A 24,639-nucleotide genomic window follows, 5' to 3' on the forward strand; every position below is an offset into this window, starting at 1 on the left:
GGTTTTTTTTTTTAACTTTTTAAATGTTTATTTTTCACAGTGAGCAAGTGAGCATGAGTGGGGGAGGGGCAGAAAGAGGGAGACAGAGGATGTGAAGTTGGCTCCACGCTGACAGCCCGACGCGGGGCTCAAACTCACGAACCTCGAGGTCATGACATGAGCGGAAGTCAGATGCTTAACGGACTGAGCCACCCAGGTGCCCCTGCCAGTTGAGTCTAAATAATGCCATGTGTTTTACTAGCCCTGAGGGCTGGGGGGTGGTGAGCACAGTGCTTTAGGACCGGCTCAACAGCACAGACCTGTTGAGTCACCTGAACTGCGACACGGGTTTTCCAGTGACTGGAGTTCAGGGAGGTTTCCCCAGGTAGGGATGGAATTTTCTATTAGGGCTTTTGCTGTTACCCGTCTACAAGGGAAAGCCTCAGTCCAGGAGAAAACCTACAACCCATGACTAAATCCTATTTCTATCAGCTCCACGGAGCCGGGGGGGGGGGGCGGGGGGGGGCTGATTAAAACCCACTTGCCAGACCCCAAATGGTCCATTGAGCAATTAAAACGCCTGAGGGCGCTGAGGGCAGGTTTCCCAGGACTATTTGGGGCAGGTGGGACGAGCAAGGCGGCAGCATTCTGTGGCCTTGCTGATGTTCTCCTGTCGGCGTTAGTGTATAAAGTCTGTCATTTAACCAGCAGACCAGTGACTGCACGCACAGTGGTCGGGGATGGGAGTTTTAGAGTCTCTGGCGGGACTGGATGGGTCTTTGGTCCCAGCTAGAGTTCTCCCATATTGAACCAACACACTTCCAATATTGTTTGGCTCTCTTTGGGGCCGACTGGTGGGTATTTGTTGTTGATTTTTCTAGGTGGTCATTTGGGGGACCACAACGGAGGTCTGGTTGTTGGTCCCCTTCACCTATTTCATCCGTCCCCACCCCCTCCCTTCTGGCAACCACCGGTTGTAAATTAGTGCTGTCATAAACACGGGAGCAAACGTCTTTTCAAATGACTATTTCCATTTTCTTCGGATAAATACCTCAGAGTGGAACCGCGGGATCAAACTGTGGTTGTTTTTAACTGAGGAACCTCCATACGGTTTTCCAGAGTGGCTGCACCGGTTTGCATTCCCACCAGCAGGGCAGGAGGGTCTCCTTTCTCCGCATCCTCGCCAACACCTGTTGTTTCCTATGTGGTTGACTTTAAAAGCCATTCTGACAGGTGCGAGCTGACACCTCGTTGTGGTTTGGATCGGCATTTCCCTGACGGGTAGCGCCGGTGAGCTGCTTTTCGTGTGTCTGTTGGCCATCCGTATGTCTTCTTGGAAAACTGTCTATTCAGGTTTTCTGCCCACTTAAAAAAATTGGATTGGTTTTTTTGATACTGAGTTTTAAGAATTAAAAAAAATTTTTTTTAATGTTTATTTTTGAAAGAGAGAGCATGAGCAGGAGGTGGGGGACAGAGAGAGAGGGAGACACAGAATCCAAAGCAGGTTCCAGGCTCTGAGCTGTCAGCACAGAGCCCGATGTGGGGCTCGAACCCATGAAACGGGAGATCATGTCCTGAGCCGAAGTTGGACGTTTAACCAACTGAGCCACCCAGGTGCCCCCATGAATTCTTTATATATTTTTAATGTTAACCCCTTATCAGATATAGTGTTTACAAATAGCTTCTCTCATTCAGTATGTCACTTTTTTGTTTTGTTGATGGTTTACTTTGCTGTGCAAAAGCTTTTTATTGTGATGTAGTTTCATGTGATTATTTTTGCTTTTGTTGTCCTTGCCTGAGGAGACAGATCCAAAAAACTATTGCTCAGACTAATATCAAAGAGCTTGCTGCCTTTTTTCTTCTAGGATTTTTATGGTTTCAGGTGTTCTGTTTAGGTCTTTAATCCATTTAGAGTTTGTTTTTGTGCGTGGTGTAAGAACGTGGTCCAGTTTCACTCTCTTGCATGTAGCTGTCCAGTTCTCCCAGCACCATTTCTTGAAGAGACTGTCTTTTCTTCACTGGATATTCCTGCCTCCTTGGTCATAGATTAGTTGACCATGTAAGTGTGGGTTTATTTCTGAGCTCAGTGTTTTGTTCCATTGATCTATGTGTGTTTTTGTGCCAGTACCATACCGTATTGATTCCCACAGCTTTGTAGTATACTTTGAAATCGGGAGCAAGATTCTAGTTTTGTTCTTTTTCAAGGTTTCTTTGGCTATGCATGATCTTTTGTGGTTCCGTGTAAATATAGGATTATTTGTTCTAATTCCGTGATAAATGCCATTGGTATCTTGACACAGATTCCATTGAATCTGTAGGTTGCTTTGGGTGGTATGGACATTTTAACATCAGCTTTTCCAATTCACATAGTTTATTTTTCCATCTTCTGTGTCCTCTTTATTTCATTAATGTCTTACAGTTTTCAGAGTACAGTTCTTTCATCTCCTTGGCTAAATTTATTTTTAGGTGCTATTTTATTCTTTTTGATGAAGTTGTGAGATTTTTTTTTCTAAATTTTTAATACATTTTTTATGTGTTTTTTTTTTATGTTTATTTTTGAGAGAGAACATGGCGGGGGAGGGGCAGAGAGGAGACACGGAATCTGAAGCAGGCTCTAAGCTCTGAGCTATCAGCACAGAGCCTAACTTGGGCTCAAACCCACAAACCATGAGATCATGACCTGAGCCAAAGTCGGATGCTCAACCGACTGAGCCACCCAGGTGCCCCCAACTTTTAAATATTTAATTGAATTATAGTTGATATACAATATTATATTTGTTATATAACATAGTGACTTAACAATTATATGCATTACAAAATGTTCACCATAAGTGTAGTTACTATCTGCCACCATACGAATGTATTACAATATTATTGACTATATTCCCTATGCTGTACTTTTCATCCCTGTGGTTTATTTTATAATCGAAAGTGTTTTTTTAAAGACTTTTAAAGTATTCTCTACTTTTGAAATGGGGATTGAACTCACAACCCTGAGATCAAGAGTCACGTACTCTACTGACTGAACCAGCCAGGTGCCCCTGTAATTGGAAGTTGTGCCTTCAATCCCCTTCACCAATTTCATCCATCTCTCTTCTCCCTTTCCCTCTGGCAAGCTACCTGTTTGTTCTTTGTGTCTATGAGTCTGTTTGTTCATTTGTTTTTACTTTTAGATTCTATATACAAGGAAAATATATGGTATTTCTCTTACTCTGATTTATCTCTCACAGCATTATACCCTTTCGTTCCATCAATGTTGCTGCAGGTGGCAAGATTTCATTCTTTTTTATGGCTGAGTAATATTCCATTGTTTATACACACCAGATCTTCTTTATCCATTCATCTATTTAATTTTTTTAATGTTTATTTATATTTGAGAGAGAGAGCATGCACAAGTTGGGGAGGGGCAGAGAGAGAGGGAGACACAGAATCTGAAGTGGGCTCCAGGCTCAGGGCTGTCAGCACAGAGCCCGACGTGGGGCTCGAACTCACAAACTGCGAGATCATGACCTGAGCTGAAGTTGGACGCTTAACCGATTGAGCCACCCAGGCGCCCCTCCACTCATCTATTGATGGACACTTGGGCTGCTTCCACATCTTGGCTGTTGTAAATGATGCTGCATAAATCATACAGGAGCATAGTTCTTTTCAAAATTAATGGTTTCATTTTCTTTGGGTAAGTACCCAGAAATGGGATTAGTAGATTATATGGTATTTCTAGTTTTAATTTTTTTGAAAAGCCTCCATATTGTATTCCATAGTGACTACACCAGGTTACATCCCCACCAGTAGTGCATGAGGGTTTCCTTTTTTCCACATCCTTACCAACACTTGTTTTTTCTTGTCATTTTCATACTAGCCACTCTGCTATGTGTGAAATGGATATCCCATTGCAGTTTGGGGTTGACATTTCTCTAATGGTTAGTGGTGCTGGGCATCTTTGCATGTATCTGTTGGCCATCTGTATGTCTTCTTGGAAAAATGTTTAGGTCCTCTGCCCATGTTTTAATTGGATTGTGTGTGTGTGTGTGTGTGTGTGTGTGTGTGTGTACACATACATACGTACATGCACTGAGTTGTATGAGTTCTTTATGTATTTTGGATGTTAATCCCTTATCAGATACATAATTTGCAAATAGCTTCTCCCAATCAGTAGTTGCCTTTATTTTGTTGATGGCTTACTTTGCTGTGCAAAACCTTTTTAGTTTCATGTAGTCCCAATTGTTTATTTTTGCTCTTGTCTCTCTTGCCTAGGGGCAGAGAGCCAGAAAAATATTGCTGAGGCTGATGTCCAAGAATTTGCTGCCTATGTTTTCTTTTAGGATTTCTGTGGTTCTAGGTCTCACATTTAGATCTCTAATCCATTTTGAGTTTATTCTTGTGTGTGGCATAGAGACAGTGGTCTAGTTTCTTTGTATGTAGCTGTCCACTTTTCCCAGCACCATTTATTGAAGAGGCCATCTTTCCCTCATTTTATATTCCTGCCTCTTTTGTCATATGTGCATGGGCTTATTTCTGGTTTTATCATTTTGTTCCATTGATCTTTTTTTTTTTTTTTTTTTTTTTTTTTTTTTTTTTTTTTTGCAAATACCATATGGTTTTGATTACTGCAGTTTTGTAGTATGGTTTCAAATCTGGAATTGTGATACTCCCAGCTTGATTATTCTTTCTCAAGATTGCTTTGGCTATTTGGGGCCTTGTGGTTCCATTCAAATTTTAGGATTACTTGTTCTACTTGTGTGCAAAATACTGTTGGCATTTTGATAGGGATTTCACTGGTTCTGTAGATTGCTTGGGTAGTATGGACATTTTAACAGTATTAATTTTTTCGATCCATGAGCATGATATATCTTTCCCTTTATTTGTGTTGTCTTCAATTTATCTTATCAGTGTCTTACTGTTTTCAGAGTACAGTTAATTCATCTCTTTGGTTAAATACATTCCTGGGTATCTTATTCTTCTCATCAATTGTATATGAGATTGTTTTCTTAATCTCTCTTTCTGCTAGTTTGTTATTAGTGTATAAAAACACAACAGGTGCCTGGGTGGCTCAATTGGTTAAGCATCTGACTCTGGATTTTGGCTCAGGTCATGATCTCATGGTTTGTGAGTTCAAACCCTGTGTTGGGCTCTGTGCTGGCAGTGTGGAGCCTGCTTGCGATTCTCCCTTTCAAAGCAAATAAACTTAAAAATGTTTAAAGAAACACAACAGATTTTTAATATTTTGTATTCTGCAACTTTACTGAATTCATTTATTCTTATTTTTAAATTTTTTAAAATGTTTTATTTTTTAGGGAGAGAGAATGAATGAATGAATGAGTGGGTAGGAGCAGGGAGAGAGCAAGACACAGATTCCAAAACAGGCTGTAGGCTCTGAGCTGTCAGCACAGAGCCTGATGCAGGGCTTGAACTCTGGAATGAGATCTTAACCTAGGCTGAAGTCGGACACTCAACCAACTGAGCCACCCAGGTGCCCCATGAATTCATTTATTCTAATAATATTTCGGTGGAGTCTTAAAATTTTCTGATATGTTATATGTCATCTGAAACTAGTGATACTTCCAGTTCTTTTTTTACAATACCATTTTGGATGCCTTTTATTTCCTTTTCTTGTCTGATTGTTGTGGCTAGGAATTCCAGTACCATGTTGAATAAAAGTGGTGAGTTCATATCATTGTCTTGTTCCTGATCTTAGAGAAAAAACTTGGAGCTTTTCACCAGTGAATTTTATGTTAGCTGTGGGTTTTTCATATAAGGCCTTTATTATATTAAGGTATGTTCTCTCTACAACTACTTTGAGAGTTTTTATCATGAGTAGATGTTGAATTTTGTCAAAAATGCCTTTTTTTGCATCTATTGAGATGATCATACGACTTTTATCCCTAATCTTGTTAATGTGGTATATCATGCTGATTGTGAAGATTTTGAATCATCTTTGTATCTTTGGAATAAATCCTACTTGATTGTGGTGAATGATCCTTTTAATGTATTAAATTTGGTTTGCTAATATTTTGTCAAGGAGTTTTGTATCTATGTTCATCAGCGTTATTGGCCTTTAATTTTCTTTTCTTTCTTTCTTTTTTTTTTCTTTTGTAGTATCTTTGCCTGGTTTTGGTATCTGGGTAGTGCTGGCCTCAGAATGAATTTGGAAGCATTCCTCTCTCTTCTATTTTTTGGAACAGTTTGAGAATAGGTATTAATTCTTTTAATGTTTGGTGGAATTCATCTGTGAATCCATCTGGTTCAGGACTTTTGGGGAGTTTTTAAAAGTCATTATTATGAATTCAATTTAATTACTAGTAATCAGTGTGTTCAGATTTTCTCTTTCTTCCTGATTCAGTCTTGGAAGATTGTATGTTTCTAGGAATTTATCCATTTCTTAAAGGTTGTTCAGTTTGTTGGTGTGTAATTTTTCTTTTTTTTTAATCTTATTTATTTTTTTTTTAATTTACATCCAAGTTAGCATATAGTGCAATAATGATTTCAGGAGTAGATTCCAATGATTCATCCCCTATGTATAACACCCAGTGCTCATCCCAACAAGCGTCTTCCTTAATGCCCCTTACCCATTTAGCCCATCCCCCCACCCACGACCCCTCCAGTAATCCTCAGTTTGTTCTATGTATTGAAGAGTCTCTTATGTTTTGTCCCCCTTCTTGTTTTCATGTTTTTGCGTCCCTTCATGTTCATCTGTTTTGTATTTTAAATTCCACGTATGAGTAAAGTCATATGTTTGTCTTTCTCTGACTAATTTCACTTAGCATAATACCTTCTAGTTCCATCCATGTAGTTGCAAATGGCAAGATTTCATTCTTTTTGATTGCCGAGTAATACTCCATCATATAGATATAGATATAGATATAGATATAGATATAGATAGATACACACACACACACACACACACACACACACACACACACACCACATCTTCTTGATTTATTCATCTGCTGATGGACATTTGGGCTCTTTCCATACTTTGGCTATTGTCAATAGGGCTGCTATATATATACATTGGGGTGCATGTGCCCCTTCAAAACAGCACACGTGTATCCCTTGGATAAATACCTAGTAGTGCAATTGCTGGGTTGTAGGATAGTTCTATTTGTAATTTTTTGAGGAACCTCCACACTGTTTTCCAGAGTGGCTGTACCGGTTTGCATTCCCACCAGCAGTGCAAAAGAGTTCCTCTTTCTTTGCTTTCTTGCCAACATCTGTTGTTGCCTGGGTTGTTAATGTTAGCCATCTGTTAAGTGTGAGGTGGTATCTCATTGTGGTTTTAATTTGTATTTCCCTGATGAGTGATATTGAGCATTTTGTCATGTGTCTGTTAGCCATCTGGATGTCTTCTTTGGAAAAGTGTCTATTCATGTCTTTTGCCCATTTTTTCCCTGGATTATTTGTTTTTTTGGGTGTTGAGTTTGAGAAGTTCTTTGTAGATTTTGGCTACTAACCCTTTATCTGATAGGTCATTTGCAAATACCTTCTCCCATTCCATCTGATAGGTCATTTGCAAATACCTTCTCCCATTCCATCAATTGCCTTTTAGTTTTGTTCATTGTTTCTTTCACTGTGTAGAAGCTTTTTATCTTGATGAGGTCCCAATAGATCATTTTTGCTTTTTTTTCCCCTTGCCTCCAGTAAAGTTAAGTAAAAAGTTGCTGCGGCCAAGGTCAGAGAGGTTTTTGCCTGCTTTCTCCTCTAGGGTTTTGATGGCTTCCTGTCTTACATTTAGGTCTTTCATCCATTTTGAGTTTATTTTTGTGTATGGTGTAAGAAAGTGGTCCAGGTTCATTTTTCTGCGTGTCGCTGTCCAGTTTTCCCAGCACCGTTTGCTGAAGAGCAATGGTCTTTGTTCCATTGGATATTCTTTCCTGCTTTGTCAAAGATTAGTTGGCCATACATTTATGGGTTCATTTCTGGGTTTTCTATTCTGTTCCATTGATCTGAGTGTCTGTTTTTTGTGCCAGTACCATTACTGTCTTGATGAATACAGCTTGGTAATACAGCTTGAAGTCTGGGATTGTAATGCCTCCTGCTTTAGTTTGCTTTTTCAGGATTGCTTTGGCTATTCAGGGTCTTTTCTGGTTCCATGCAAATTTTAGGATTGTTCTAGTTTTGTGAAGAATGCTGGTGTTATTTTGATAGGGATTACATTGACTATGTAGATTGGTTTGGGTAGCATCGACATTTTAATAACATTTGTTCTTCCAATCCATGAGCATGAATATTTTTCCATTTTTTTGTGTCGTCTTCAATTTCTTTCATAAACTTTCTATAGTTTTCAGTGTATAGGTTTTTCACCTCCCTGGTTAGGTTTATTCCTAGGTATTTTATGGTTTTTGGTGCAATTGTAAATGGAATTGATTCCTTGATTTCTCTTTCTATTGCTTCATTATTGGTGTATAGAAATGTAACCAATTTCTGTGCGTTGATTTTACATCCTGCAACTTTGCTGAATTCATGGATCACTTATAGTGGTGTTCTGGTGGAATCTTTTGGGTTTTCCATATAGAGTATCAGAGTGTCTGTGAAGAGTGAAAGTTTGGCATCCACCTGGCCAATTTGGATGCCTTTTATTCCTTCACATTGTGTGACTGCTGAGGCTAGGACTTCCAATACTGTGTTGAATAATAGTGGCGAGAGTGGACATCCCTGTCATGTTCCTGACCTTAGGGGGAAAGCTCTCAGTTTGTCCCCATTGAAAATTATATTAGAGTTGGGTCTTTCATATATGGCTTTTAAGATCTTGAGGTATGATCCTTCTATCCCTACTTTCTTGAGAGTTTTTATCAAGAAAGGATGCTGTAATTTGTCAAAGGCTTTCTCTGCATCTACTGAGAGGATTGTGTGGTTTTTGTCCTTTTGTTCTTTCTTTTATTGATGTGATGAATCACATGGAATTTTTTGCAGATATTGAACCAGCCCTGCACCCCAGGTATAAATCCCACTTGGTCATGGTGAATAATTTTTTTAATGTATTGTTGGATCTGGTTGGCTGTTATCTTGTTGAGGATTTTTGCATCCATGTTCATCAGGGAAATTGGTCTGTGGTTCTGCTTTTTAGTGGGGGTCTTTGTCTGGTTTTGGAATCAAGGTAATGCTGGTTTCATAGAATGAGTTTGGGAGTTTTCCTTCCATTTCTATTTTTTTGGAACAGCTTCAAAAGAATAGTTGTTACCTCTTCTTGAAACGTTTGCTAGAATTCCCCTGGAAAGCCATCCAGCCATGGACTCTTGGTTTTTGGGAGATTTTTGATTACTAATTAGATTTTTTTTTTTAATGGTTATGGGTCTATTCTTCTTGTTTCAGTTTTGGTAGTTCATATCTTTCCAGGAATTTGTCCATTTCTTCCAGATTACCCAATTTATTAACATATAATTGCTCATAATGTTCTCATCATTGTTTGTATTTCTGCAGTGTTGTGATCTCTCCTCTTTCATTCTTGATTTTATTTGAGTCCTTTCCTTTTCCTTTTTGATTAAACTGACTAGAGTTTTATCAATTTTGATAATTCTTTCAAAGAACCAGCTCCTGGTTTCATTGATCTGTTTTTGTTTTGTTTTATTTGCTTTCAATACCATTGATTTCTGCTCTAATCTTTATTATTTCCCATCTTCTGCTGGTTTTGGGTTTTATTTGCTGTTCTTTTTCCAGTTCTTTAAGGTAAAAGGTTAGGTTGTGTATCTGAGACCTTTCTTCCTTCTTCAGGAAGGCCTGGATTGCTATATATTTCCCTCTTATTACCGCCTTTGCTGTGTCCCAGAGGTTTTGGGCTGTGATGTTATCATTTTCATTGCCTTGCATGTACTTTTTAATTTCCTGTTTAACTTCTTGGTTAAACTTTCTTTTGGCGACCATTAGCATGATAGATGGTTCTCCATCCCCTTTCTTTGAATCTGAAGGTGTCTTTAGGTCTAAAATGGGTCTCTTGTATACAGCACATAGATGGATCTTGTTTTCTTATCCATTCTGTTACCCTATGTCTTTTGATTGGAGCATTTAGTCCACTGACATTTAGAGTGAGTACTGAAAGATATGAATTTATTGCCATTATGTTGCCTGTAGAGTTGGGAGTTTCTAGTGGCGTTCTCTGGTCCTTCTAGTCTTTGTTGCTTCTGGTCTTGTTTTGTTTCATCTTTTCTCTCCTCAAGAGAGTGTCCTGTAAAATTTCTTGCAGGGCTGGTTTAGTGGTCACAAATTCCTTTGGTTTGGGTTTGGGAAATTTTTTCTCTCTCCTTCTATTTTGGATGACAGCCTTTCTGCATAAAGAATTCTTGGCTGCATATTTTTCCGATTCAGCGTGTTGAATATATTCTGCCACTCCTTTCTGGCCTGCCAAGTTTCTGTGGATAGGTCTGCCGTGAGCCTGATCTGTCTTCCTTTGTAGGTTAGGGACGTTTTTCCCCCTTGCTGCTTTCATGATTCTTTCCTTGCCTAAGTATTTTGTGAATTTGACTATGATATGCCTTGTTAATGGTCAGTTTTTGTTAAATCTAATGGGAGTCCTCTCTGCTTCCTGGATTTTGATGTCTGTGTCTTTCCTCAGGTTAGGAAAGTTTTCCACTATGATTTGCTCACATAACACTTCCACCCTTTTTCTCTCTCTCCATTTTCTTTCATTCAGATGCTATTCCTTTTTAACAAGTCACTGATTTCTCTAATTCTTATATTGTGCTCTTTTGCCTTAGTTTCCCTCTTTTTTTCTGCTTCCTTATTCTCCAGAAATTTGTCCTCTATATCACTGATTGCCTGCTCTCCTTCATCCATCCTTGCCGCCGTGGCATCCATTCGAGATTGCATCTAGGTTATAGCATTTTGAATTTCATCCTGACTAGATTTTACTTCTTTTATCTCTGCAGAAAGGGATTCTATGCTTTTTACAACCCCATCTTCTTATTGTGATTCTAAATTATGGTTATATCTGTGTTAAGTCACAGGCTGTGACTTCTTCCTATTCTTTTGCGGTGAATTCCTTTGTTTCATATTGGGGGAAGAAAAAGAAAATAAATAAATAAAAATTAAAAAACTAAAAACAACACACAAAAAATCAAATAACGGATGTTGAATCCTAGGTGTGTTTTGATTTGGTTGTTGAAAGAAACTTGATAAAATATAGAAAAAAAGGGAAATTAAAATAAAACGTTTAAAAATTAAAAAAAATGAATACAATAGAATAAAATGAGATGATGAAATTGAAGAATTTAAAAAAATTTACAAGAAAGTAAAAAATATAGCAGAAAAATATTAAAGATCGTTTATAGAAATAAAAATAAATTTTTTTTATCTTTCTGTATTAAAGAATAAGAAAAGAAAAATTGAATAGATGGACCAGCAAACAGAATGAAATATGACTGAAATTACATCCAGTTTTCCCTAGAAGTCAAACTATGAAGCACTTTATAGTCTATAAACTAAGCAGGCGGAGACTTGTGGTGTTCCTCTTGGGCGGGGCTTGGTGTAGTAGCTCCATTCTCCAGTAGGTGGCGCTGCCCAGTTTACTGTGGTGGGTCGTTGTGGTGTGTGTACTGTGTGTGCATGCACGGCGGGGGGGGGGGGGGGGTGAAAATGGCATCACCCAGCTACCCAGTCTCTAGCATCAGAACTCTGTGCTGTCCCCAACCCACAATCAAGCACCCTTCCTTTGTCTCCAGCTTCCGTCCACTCCCTGCTTCTACACTGTCCATGACCAAGCTGTCAGCTTGTCTTGTGGCACCTCTCTCCTGAGTTTTACCCCAGATGGGGCTGTGTTTCCAGACCCCTCACTTCTGAGGGCCCTGCAACTTTGGCCCACTCAGATCCTCTGGGGGAGGGGCCTGCTGAGTAGTGGCTGGGTGCTGGCCTGCCCCCAGGAACGTTTGCAGGACGACACTGCTGCAGAGGCCCGGAGACTGCAGCCAGGTGTTAGCCTGCCCCAGAAAAAGTTCGTGTGATCGTGTCACAGCAGCGGTTCAGGGGTTATGGTCAATCATGACACATACCTGGCGCCAGGCTTCACCGTTAACATCCTTGTTCCAACACCAGCAAACGTGGCTGTTCTCCAGGGTCCACTGGGACCTGTGCCTGTGGGGAGGCCGCACAGCCTCTACCAAGTGTCCTCCCAGCAGGGGAACCTCCTCTCCCCATGTGGCCCTTGGACCCCTCAGACCTCGCTATCTGCTCCAGGGGATTCGTCCTTTCCACCAGAGCACTGCCAGTTATTGAGCTGCGGAGTGCAGGTATCAGACTCTGCACTCCCACCGTTTATAATCTTAACAGTATTTAAACCTTCTTCTTTTTCCTTTCCCCCTTTCGTGTTAAGTCTCTTAATGGGTGTTTCCACTTTTCTTTCTCTCCAGCTGCTTTTGAGGGGGGTGCTTTTCCTGTACTCTCCCCCCATCTCTGTCCTCTCTCCACAAAAACAGCTCTCTACCCTCAGCTTCTCTCTCCCCCAGTTCACCAATCCATGCTGCGTACCTGCTGAATTCTGTGGTTCAGGTTGTGCAGATTGTTGTGTTAATCCTCAGATCAGTTTTCTAGGTGTGCAAGATGGTTTGGTGTGGATCTAGCTGCATTTTAGGGATCAGAGAGGCAAAAAAAAAACAAAAAACAAAACAACCCTTCCATGCTGCTCCACCACTTTGGCCCCTCCTCTGTTGGTGTAGAATTTTTCACAGTGGTCCTGTGTAATCCTTTATAGTTCTGTGGTGTTCGTTGTAACTTCTCTTTCATTTCCAATTTTATTTGAATTCTTTCATTTTTCTTGATGAGTCATGCTAATGGCTTATCAATATTGTTTTTTTCAAAGAAGCAGCACTTAGTTTCATTAATCTTTAATATTTAAGTCTCTAATTTATTTGTAATTTGATGTTTATTTCCTTCCTTCTTCTATTACCTTTGGGCTTAGTTTATTTATTGTTCTTTTTCTAGTCCCGTTAAGTGTAAAGTTATATTGTTTGAGGTTTTTATTTGTTAAGGTGACCTGTACTGCTATGAATTTCCCTCTTAGAACCGCTTTTGCTGTGCCCCCAGATTTAGGGGCATTGTCTGTCTCCCCTCCCTTCCGTGTCTTTAACTTTTGACATTTTAGCTATAATGTGTCTTGGTGTGGCTCTCTCTGGGTTCATCTTGTTTGGGGCTCTCTGTGTGTCCTGGTCTGGACGTCTGTTTCCTTCTGCAGGTTAATGAAGTTTTCAACCGTTACTTGTTGAAAGAAGTTTTCTGCCCCATTCTCTCTTCTTTCTGGGACCCCTGCGACACAAATGTTAGAACACTTGATGTTGTCCCAGAGGCCTCTTCGACTCTTCTCATTTCTTTTAATTCTTTTTTCTTTTTGTTCTTTATTTTGGGTGGTTTCTGCTCCCGTCTTCCTGATCTCTCATTCGTTCTTCTGCAACCTCAAACCTGTTGCTATTTCCTCCAGTGTATTTTCTACTTGTTTTCATGCTCTTCAGTTCTGATTGGTACTTTCTTACACTGTCTGCATCTTGGTTGAAGTCCACACTGTTTTATCTGTTCTTCTCCTGAGTTCGGTCAGCATCTTTATGACTATTACTTTGAACTGTGAGGCTGATGCTTATCTCAGTTTCATTTAGTTCTTTTTCTCAGGTTTTGTTTTGTTATTTTGTGTGGAACATATTCCTCTCTGTCCATTTTGCCTGACTCTGTGTTTGCTTCTGTGTGTTAGGTAGTTCAGTTACTTTTCCTGCTGTTCAAGGAGCAGCCTATGCAGGAAAAGTCCTGTAGGGCCAAGAAGCACAGTCTCCCCCCGGCCACCAGACCCAAGTGCTCCAGGGTGTCCCTTGTGTGGGCTGCGTGTGCCCTTCTGTCGCAGGGGGGCCGAGACGGCTGCGGGTGTGCTGGTGGGCAGGGCCGACACCTCGCCTGGCTGGCCGTGAGGCGCTGTGACTGGCGTGGCTCACTCACGAGCCGCATTAACACCCTGTCAGCCGAGGCCTCTGCAGAGCCAGGCTTGTGCGGGGCTCTCGGGTGTGCACCCTGTGGTTAGCAGTCTAGAGGGAGGATTTCAAAACGGCACTTGCCAGCACTGGGGTCCATACAGAATGAGCTGGAAAAAATGGCCGTGCCAGCATCTCAGTCCCTGGGGCCTGAGCCCAGCGGCCCCAGCGGCCTCCCTGCTCTCTGGCAGGTGCCCCACGGTTAAGAAGTGTGTCTCCACCTATGGCGTATGCATGTTTTGAAATGGTGTGTTTGCACTGGTTTCTGGGCCAACTGACCGGTGAGTCTGCGTGTTAATCCTTTAAGAGTGGGTTTCCCTTTTCTTACAGTTCTGTAGTTTTGCAAGACGTACTCCCTGTTGATCTTTGAAGCCAAGTGTTTTGGGGGCCTGTCTCCTGTGCACGATCTGAGAGTGGGGGGTGCCTGATGTGGAGCTCTAATCAGGGAAAACTTTTGTACCCATGAGATCCTGTCCACTGTGGGGCGCTGCACCTGGTGTGGGTTTTCCTCAGAGAGACTGTGTCTCTGCCTTTTCTGCCTGTCTCTGTGCTGCCCCTCATTGTGGAGGCTCTGGTCATCCAGTTTCTAGGTCCCCATCATTGGGAACTGTTCTGAATGTAGTTGTAGATCGTCACGTCCATGAGACGAAGGGAGTTCCCGATGGTACCACACTGCCATCTTGAGCCTTCTTCAGTATTTTTCATTTTCCCATGAAAAACTTGCATTGGTTACAGGAGTTTCCTGTAAATTATCACACAGAATCAGAGGTGATCTGTTGGCAGTGGTGACAGATGCTGTCTGTGAGGGAGGGAGGAGGGTGGCAGGGAGACGTTGACTGTTGGGGAAGGAGTTCTGGGAGGAGCAGTTAGGAAGGGGGTTTCACAGCGGGGAGATGACTGGCCGGAGGCTGGTGGGTGTTCAGGGGCGTCTCGACTGCACCAAGCATGGGGATGGCAACAGGGGTCCCGGGTCTGTCTCCTCACTGGCCTGAGCCAAAAGGGTGGTGGCAGGAATGGCTCATTTGGGGGTGGATGCTCAAAGGGCATTCTCTTCCTCCTCATATACAAAAAAGGAAAAGGGGAGTTGATAATGAGGGTGTCCGAGGGCAGGAGGCCTCATTAAGCTTTTCTTTAAGGCCCCAAAGGTTATGTCATCCTGATCGTCCCAGATGATAGGGTCAAGTTAGTTGGTTTCTTTAGAGAACATGTCCGGGTCAGGCCATAAGAGAGAGGTTTGGAATCCAGTTTCGACAGCCAGCTAGTCTGAGAAAACCTTAGACTTTGGTTAGTTTTAGGTTTGGGACAGTGTTATTTATGGCTTGGGGTTCTTGGACAGACCTCCCTCCTCAGCCACTGGGTCTTCTTACAGGTAAAAATAGGGGTGTCGCCGGCCCTACTACAGGGGATAATGAGACCCCGAGCCTCCCGATGTTCCGTTAGCATCTAAGTGCCCTCAGAGTGTCTTTGTTTACAGCGCATCCGTTAATTCCGGGGAGAGGCTCTGAGGGGTCTGTTGGGATCTTAATGGGAGGCGAGCTGTGGATCCTGCCGGGAGCAGTGGGGGATTTTGCCCATACGGAGGGCGGTGGTTGGTCCAGGAGGATCATACGGTTGGTGTCCTCGGAATCGGCTCCAGTGCGGTCGGCGACTGAGCAAATAAAAGATGTTGAAGGGTCACGGGCTTCACCAGCTTGGCTGTTTTGGTTGCCGCTGTCGGATTCTAGAATTACTTCCCCCTTCCGGGAGAAAGAAATCCCAGCGTCCTTCTCTACGAAATTTGGGCCCGGTGAGTGTACAGAGGCCGAGGAACTAAGGAGACAAGGTGGGCAGCTCTTAGAGGGCCTGGGCAAGAGAGACCAGGTTCAGAGACGGGACCCTTTCAAGGTTTACTAGAGACCCTCCCCTCCCACTTGAAGGGTGTTAGCACTCCGAGGCGGGGGCTGCTTGCCAGTAGCGGGGTTGAGCACTGAGTGTAGCTCTCGCGTCCGTAAGGGCAGAGAGACCCTCATTCCCAAGGATCTGGAAAGGCTGGTCAGAGGGTGGAAGGCGGCTGGAGCTCTTAAGCGTCCAGCAGTCTTTTTCCAATGGCCTGGCTTTTTACGATATCGGTAAAGATCGGGATGCTTTTAGTTTTGCTTAGGGGCCTCCATTTTTCGGAGTTGAAAGTTATGGACCACACGGTTCTTCCTTTTTGTTGAATCACCCAGGGTGCAGGCGAGCCGGCTGGCTACTTTAACTGGGCCTGCAGTGGACAAGCTTCCCATTCCGTCCCGGCCCTCTTAACTAGAAAGGGAAGATCCCAGCTCGGCCCATTAATGAACACAGAGTTAGAGGCTACCTGGGTGGAACCGGCATCCAAGAAGGCCAGGGTTTTCGTTAAAAGCAATCTGTAGTCATAACAGTTAAGAACAGGTTTGTAAGGTGTTCAGCATGCAAGCCTGAATTTCATGCCAACCAACAGGCTTAGGAAAAGCCTTCTGTAATTGTTCTGTGAAATTCTCTACTGCGTGTCTGGGCTTCCTAGTTGTTTCTCTAAATCCTTTTCAGGATTTTCTCACTGGGCCAGTTTCGTCCAACATTGGGCCTGACCCTCGCCAACAAGCATGTCAACCGGTTGACATACATCTGAGAGACTGGGTTGAAAAGACCGAGTAACTACGTTAAATTCCTTGACAAGTCTGTAAGGATCTGCAGAGGGCTTCATTTAAGGTTCAGGTTCTGATAGGTGCAGAGAAGGGAGTGGGGACAGTCTGGGAGAAGAGGTAAGTTCAGAGAGGATTAGAATGGAAGAGGATGGGGTGGTGGAAAGGGAAAGAACTAGGCTGTGGAGGCAGGCATGAGCACAGGAGGGCCCCAGGCACCTGCACACAGGGAAGCCAGGAGAGAGAAACTGAGGCCTCACAAGCCATTCTGTCGTCTTCCAGTTGTCTTTTGCCTTAATTTAGTAATGGTTTTCTCGCAAAGTGGTGATCTTAGAGTCCTGAACATGTTGGGAGACTCCAGGTGCCAATTTAATCTTTATTCATTTTTGAGAGAGAGACAGCATGTGAGCCAGGGAAGAGCAGAGAGAGGGAGACACAGAATCCGAAGCAGGCACCAGGCTCTGAGCTGTCAGCACAGAGCCCGATGCGGGGCTCGAACTCACAAACCGTGAGATCATGACCTGAGCCGAAGTCGGACGCTCAACCGACTGAGCCACCCAGGTGCCCCCAGGTGCCAATTAAAAATAAACATCTCATTCACTTTGTTTACATTTATATTATTTTTTTTAAGTAGGCCTCATGCCTAGCACAGAGCTGAATGTGGGGCTTGAACTCCCCACCCATACAAGGGTCAGACATTTAACTGAGTCACCCAGGAACCCCTACTTTAAATTTAGAGCCATGGTCTTCTAATTTGATTTTGAGAAAAGTTAACTTTGGGGAGTCCTGAAGTTTCCCTGAATGGCTTATCTTTAGCTAAATTTGCCCATTTGGTTAAAAATGTGCATGAGGAGGGACCATAGTTGTTAAACAAAGCTGGCCAGGGTGCCGGAAGGAGGACCCTCCTGAGAAAACTTAGCAGATTTGGATCTTGTACTGTTAGCTTAAAAGCTCAGAAAAACAAGGGGTGCCTGGGTGGCTCAGTCAGTTGAGCGTCCAGCTTTGGCTCAGGTCATGATCTCTCCGTCTATGGGTTTGAGCCCAGCGTGGGGCTCTGTGCTGACAGCATGGAGCCTGGAGCCTGCTTCGGATCCTGTGTCCACCTCTCTCTCTGCCCCTCCCCCGCTTGTGCTCTGTTTCTCTCTCAAAAATAAACATCAAAAAAAAAAAAAAAAAAACCTCAGAAAAACAAGTATGCATCCCAAGGACAAAGTCTTTTAGACAGATCCTGAGTAAATCTGGAGAGCTCAAAATGCAGACAGTGGAGCTCAGGTGCAGAGGAGACTTACCCCCCGGGGTCGACGAGGAAGCAGCATGCTCACGGAGTCTGTTGCTCGCCGGCCTCAGGGGCTGTTGGGGGTCTTCTCTGGATCCTATATTTGACACCATGTAATTTCGACCTTGCAAATACAACAGCGGGCCGTTTTACCAGAAAAACGGGTTTGTTCTGGAATGGCAGAGGAGTTGCACTTCGGGGTGTGCAGGCTGTGGCGAAACCGCGGGCAGGCAAGTCCGGAGACCAAAGGAGAGGAACACGGTAGAGAAAAGGCAGGGGGTTGGGTGCGGCCGGTCTGAGTGGCGGTCCACCGGGGGCAGCGGGCATTGGGGCCGGTGGCGCTTTCTCACTGGCTGGCTGGTACCAGGCCGGAAGGGCTTCCTCCTCCTGCCGGTCCGGTGGGGGGACGGAGGGCCCCCAGGGGGGGAACGGTGGGTGCGGTGCCCACCGGCTGGAGGCTCTGTGTGGACCAAGCAGCTCAGGCTCCCACGGCTCGGGCCTGGGCTGAGCACGTGGACGTCCGCCAGACCCGGAGGCTGTCCTGGAGGGACGGGGCGGGTCCAGCCCCTTTGCTGCCCACGGGGCGTCAGGGCGCTGCCCACGGGGGTGTGCGTCGCCGCAAGGCCTGCCCTTCCCGGCGGTGGCTCCGGCCTGGGGAGCGGGTGCCGGGGCGGAGCAGGGCGAGAGAATCCCACGGCTGCGCGTGGAAGTGCACGGACGAGGGCTCGGGGAGCGGTCCGCCAGCCTTCGGTGGGAGCGGCGCGTGGGTCTGGAAGCATCGCCAGCGCCCGGCCCCCGGGCTGCCGCTCCGGGGGCTCCTGTCGGGTGGACGCGTCCGCTGTGTTCCGTGCGGTCGGCATCTCGTCGGCGACGTCCACCGTCGTGTATGGTTGTGCTGTGTCACTCTCGGTGCCGGGCAGCGTTCCGCTGTGCAAGGCCACCATCCTGCTAGTACAGCGACTCTTCTTTGTGAGACCGCGGACGCCCGAGTGCCTGTTGTTCAGTGACAGGCGCTCTGCATGGCTCACTTTAATCCTCGCGTGCAGCAGACCTCAGCCGGGCCGGGATCTCAGGCCCTGCCTGGAGGCCCGGCTCCCTCTGCCCTGCACAGCTCGTTCGTGCTCCTTTCTCCGTTTTCCCAGCTTCTGTGTCTGAAAGGCTCTGCCTGTACCCGGCGTGGTCACTGCTACTCCGATCCCCCTTCAGGGGCAGGTGGGAGGATTGCCATCTGTCCCCTACGTAGGGGGTGGTGGACTCGCCAAGACCAGGGGAACAGATGGGCTGCGGGATGTGCATCACGGAGCAGGGCCCAGGCCGCGCTGGGTGGCACAGAGCTGCCACGGCCCCGCGGATGGTTCCGGAGCACGGCCTGCCCTTCACCGGGCCGGCTGCAGTTCGTACTTTGCTGTACCCTCACTCCTCCCGCTCTGGCAGGGGTGGGCAGGTCACTGCCCTTGTTTTACCAAGAACTTACTGGGGTTCAGGGCAAACAGAACTTGATGTACCACAGGCTACTGCACACCCTTGAGGAAATGAAGCCATCAGGGCAGAGCCCCCAGTGTGGTTGCCCACCCCCTGTCCCAAGTTCTGCTGGCTCCCGGTGACTCTGGCCTGCCCCATCCTGTCCTCTAGGGTTCCTGAGGAACCCGCGTGCTTGTGGGTGGACAGGTCCCCCCTACTGCTCCAGGCAGCCCCCCAGATGGGAGCCTCTCTTGTGTAGCTTCTCTCCTGGGGCCCCTGCTCTGCCTTGCGGGGGTCTCATGGGAGCCTGCTGGCCCTGACCATGACCCTCGAGGGCTCCTCCTCCTCTCAGGTTGAAATTCAAATGGAATTTCTATGGCTGGCTACCTGGAGGCCTAGCAGGGGCACCTAGCCAGGTGGCCCCTCTCACCACCCAGGGGCTCAAGCCTGGTCCTACCTACCCTGTCAGGGTGTCGCCCCACAAGGACTCCCGCCAGGGCCCTATGCTGGAAGCCAGTTCCTGCCATGTGGACACAGGAGCCTTCTGCAGGACCCCTCACCCCCACCCCAAGTGAATGACCAAGAACAGCTTCTGCAGGTAAGGGGGGCTCCTTCAACTTTTGGGGAGGGACTTCCCACACAGGGGACCCAGATGCGCACAGGGTGACAAGTCCTCACGCTCAGGCAGACCACTGAGAACTTTAAATTGCTGTCATCTGCTTTATTGACAGGTAAATTGTTCAAAAATGTTCTCACGATTCAATAATTACAAAGACTCAGACTTACATTAAAAAAGTAAAAACCAGAACCCCCAGCAGGTGCCAGCCCCAGCAGAAGGCCCAGGGAGGTGGGCGGGCAGGCAGGTGCTGGGCGTGTGACACGCACAGGCAGGCCGTGGTGCCCACGTCACTCAGTGCCGACTCAAGGTAAGTGCACGTCTTACACAGCGTCGCCAAGAACGTCGACCAGCGGGAGAGTGGGAAGAAGCCCGTCCTGGGCCAAAGACCAGCTGTGTCTGCTGGCCAGTTAACCATCAGCCTTTAATGGGACAGGCCACAAACCCGATCACTCAACACGTGAGCAAGGAAGGGTGAGAGTAAATACGCGGGCCGAGCCAATGTGCAGGAGTGTGTCGGGCGAGTCTACATGATGCATACGGGCACTAATCACAGGGCTCCATGCAGGGGCGGGGCGTCGGGGGCGCTGGCCTTCTCGTGCCCAGCAGGCCTCGGCCTGGATGCTGCTCGACGCTCCCCGGTTTTGCGGTGAGGCAGAAGCTGTGGAAGTGAGCTGACTTCACAGTAGTAGATACAGGTGACGCTTGACGGTTGTGACCGGGAATGGACTAACACACAAGGGACCCAGGGCAGGTGTCACTCACCAGGGGCCTGTGTCCATGGCTACGAGGTCGGCGGAAGGTCGTCTGCAGCTGACTGTGATGGCTAAATGAACAAAAAGGCCACCAACTAACCTCCACTTTCCTGTCTTCACAATTCTAGTGACACTGGGAATGACACACAACTTCCTACTATTCTCCTAAGGTCCTAGGAAAGTTTCAGGAAATAGGGAACAGGCTCGTCACTGAGGCTGCGTTCCGAGCTACTTCCTCAGCAGGGCTGCGCTGGGCCCACCGGGTGTCTGCGGGGCCCCGTGCGGCTTCTCAGCTTGTTCTGGGCTGGGTGCTGGTCCTTCATGTGCAAACGGAAGTGTTTCCTCACAGCTGTGCAGATGAGTGGATCCGGTCTACCGCCACAGCCCATGCGGCGTGTAACTGATCATTACTATAATAAAGATTTCTCTTTATCTCCATATCTACAAATTGAGTCTGTGTTTCCTCGGACAACACTGGAGAGTCAGCTCAGTCTTGGCACTGACAGTGGAGACCACCCCCGGCTCCCGGGCCCCACGGTGGTGAGGCGGCAGGCTGGCGGTTTCAGGCGTCGGAGGCCGGCTGCTCCAGGCCTTCCAGGGGGAGCTGGCTCCTGTGCGGGGAGTTGGGGCTTGGGGGGCCACTGGGGTTGGAGCTGTTCGATGGAGTCGAGTGTTTGGTCGAATCCGAGTCGGGCTGTTAACACAAAGGAGGGGGTCGGCATATGAACCAATCACCCTGGGCCTGTGGAGGCTGTGTGCCGCCCAGCCAGATGTGGCCATTTGTGGTGCCAAGACGTGGCAGCTGCTGTCCCCTTTCTTGTTAGGACAACACACCCTCTTTACCAGCGTGTCACACGGTCCTTAAGGTTGCCGGTAAGAGATCATAACCCCACAAGTAATTCAGTAATTACAGAGGAATGAGCAACTCCACAGTGAAGAAACCAAACGGTCTGAAGTCAGACAAGGCATACTTTCATGATAAACTTTCTCAACACGATAAAGAATGTCCATGAAAAACCCATAGCTCACTTTATACAAATGGTGCAAGTCAAAAACTTCCCCCACAAGGTGAGGAACAAGCAAGGATGCCTGCATTCACCACTGCCGTTCAACATTGTACTAGAAGTTCTCGCCAGAGCAATTAGGCAGGAAAAAGAAAAAGGCATCCAAGCTGGAAAGGAAGAAGTTAAACCATCTCTGTTCACAGATGGATCTACATACAGAAAATCCCGAAGAACTCACAACTCTCCCACCCAACCCAAACCAATTCAGCAAAGCTGCAGGGTACAAGATCAACACACAAAAAATCAGTTGTGTTTCTATACACCCGCAATGAGGAATGTGAAAAGGAAATTAAGAAAACCATTATATTCAAAATAGCATCCAAAGCAATAACACCTAACTACGAATAAACTTAAAGAGGTGAAAGATTTCTACACTGAAACTGTTGGCTACAAAATATTCCCAAAAATTAAAAGATGACCTCAATAAATGGAACAACATCCCATGTTCATGGACAGGAAGACTGAACATCATTAAGATGGCAATACTCCCCCATAGTGATCCACAGATTCAGGGCAATCCCTGCTGAAATTCCAATGGCGCTCTCTCCTTTTTTCCAGAAATGGAAAAGCCAGTCCTCAAATTCATACGGAATTGCAAGGGGCCCAGAGTAGTCAATACTAAGGAAAAAATGGGAGGAATCACACTTCCCAAACTTCTTCAAAATGTAATACAACACAACAGTAATGCACTGTGGTGTGTATTAGCACAGAGAACAGTGGAATAGAACTGAGAGTCTAGAAATAAATCTATCCAGCCACGGCAAACTGGTTTTTGACCAGGGTGCCAAGACCATTCAATGAGGGAAAGAAAAGTCTCTACAACAAATAGTGCTAGATATTCACATATGAAAGGATGAAGCTGGACCCCCTACCTCCAACATACAGAAAATTAATTCAAAATAGATCAATGACCTAAATACAAAAGCTCAAACCATAAAACTCTTAGAAGAAAACACTATTAAATCTTCAAGACTTTGGATTCAGCAATGAATTCTTAGGACCTCAAAAGCACAACCAGCAAAAGAAAACAAAAAATTGGGTATCACCAAAATTAGAAGTATCAAAGGACATTATCAAGAATGTGAAAACACAACCCACAGAACGGAAGAAAGTATTTAAAAATCATATAAGGGTCAAGTATCCAGATTACATGAAGAATTCTTCAACCCCACAGTGAAAAGCCAACTCAATTTTTAAAAATGGGCAAAAGATTTGAACAGACCTTCCTCCAAAGGTATAGAAGTAGCCAACAAGTACACAAAAAAGATGCTGACATCACTACTCATTAGGGAAATGCAAATTAAAACCACAATGAGGTAAAGTAACTTCACACCCACTAGGATGGCTTTTAAAAAAAACAAAACGAAACCAGGAAAGTAGCGACAAGGATGTGGAGAAATCTTAACTTTCATACGCTGCTGGTGGGAGTGTGAAATGGCATACAGTTGCTGTGGAAAACAATTTGATGGTTCCTCAAAAAGCTAAACATTTTCCACTGCTAGGCAGGCACTTGCACGAATCCGTGTACACACACGTTCATATCTGCAGTATTTTTTTTTTAATTTTTAATGTTTATTTTTGAAAGAGAGCATGAGTGGGGGAGGGGCAGAGAAAGGGAGATAGAATCCAAAGCGGGCTCCAGGCTCCGAGCTGTCAGCACAGAGCCCGACACAGGGCTTGAACTCACGGACCCCGAGATCATGACCTGAGCGGAAGTCAGACGCTCAACCGACTGAGCTACCCAGGCGCCCCTATTCTTAACAGCCGTAAGGTGAACACAGCCCAGATACCCATCAGTGGACCAAGGAGTACACGAAACACGGTACAGCTGTACGATGGAGTATCTGGCAACAAAAAGGAACAACCCGCGGACACCTGCTACAACGAATCTCGAAGACCTCTTGCTCCGTGAAATAAGCCAGACATGAAAGGCCATGTAGTACACGATTCTGTTCATATGAAATGTCCACAACAGGTGACTCCACAGGGACAGAACAAAGATTCGTGGCTGCCACAGGCTGGGGGAAGGGTGGGACGGGGAGAGGCTGCTTAGTCGGGGGTCGGGGGGGAAGGGGTTGGGGCGATGGAAATGTTTTGACCCTTGATTTTAGCTCGTGGTTGCACGACTCTGGACATGCCTTAACCACCGAGTCGTTCACTTTCAAATGGCTGCTTCGTGTCACGTGAACGTCACTTGCAGTGATGTCAAAGAGAAACAAACGAGGTCAGTGCAGGACAAACAGGGGCTCCGTGCCTCAGGACGGGACACGTCGAGGACACCATGTCCTCCGCGTGGTATTCCAGCCTGGGACATACAACTGGAATCTCAGGAAACGAGGGACGCACCCGAACTGAGGAGCGCTCCAGAAAGTAAGGGGCGTGTTCTCCGCAAAATGTTACGGCAAAGACTGAAGCTGTGCTCCGGGGTGGGGGGTGGCTGAAGATCTGAGGCAGCTGAATGTCTCATGTGACCGGAGACAGGGTCCGTACCAGGAAACGGTGCTTGCGGACACTGTGGCCCAGGCAGACCACGGCCGGCACCGTGGTTACACAAGGGAAGGACTCCCGGTCCTCGGGGAGGGGCGTGGTCTGTCCCACCTCTGGATACAGTTCAGGAAGTGGCGGGCACGCGTGCTTACACGCACTTATTTGCTGGTCCCCGGGAGATCTGGGTGGCAGGGAGAGAATTATGGGGACTTTCCACTGTTACCCAACTCAAAACGTCAGAGAAGCCTTGACTGAGGGACATTCTGCAACAGGACCGTACTGATAACAAATCAATGCCATGAAAGACAAAAAAAAAAAAGGCCAGACCCAGATTACAGACGGGACTACATGTGCAATGTGTAGTCCTTCACTGGGGCCTGGGTCTCAGCAAGCTGTAGGGGCCGTCACTACGCCGGGAGGGCGCA

At 45.8% G+C, this 24,639-nt stretch overlaps 1 protein-coding gene across 1 annotated transcript in view; it reads right to left on the reverse strand.

Moving 5' to 3' along the window:
• Positions 1-19,998: 19,998 nt before the first annotated feature.
• The window catches only part of CDC42BPB (CDC42 binding protein kinase beta), a 101,565-nt gene continuing 96,924 nt past the window's right edge, over positions 19,999-24,639 (reverse strand). The window contains 2 exon segments of the mRNA XM_019462318.2: positions 19,999-21,329; positions 21,331-21,357. Coding sequence (XP_019317863.2) covers positions 21,105-21,329; positions 21,331-21,357 — 252 coding nt within the window. The 3' untranslated portion in view covers positions 19,999-21,104.

Source organism: Panthera pardus, unplaced genomic scaffold, assembly GCF_024362965.1.
Source record: "Panthera pardus isolate Hobbes unplaced genomic scaffold, ASM2436296v1 HiC_scaffold_24, whole genome shotgun sequence".
Taxonomy (NCBI): domain Eukaryota; kingdom Metazoa; phylum Chordata; class Mammalia; order Carnivora; family Felidae; genus Panthera; species Panthera pardus.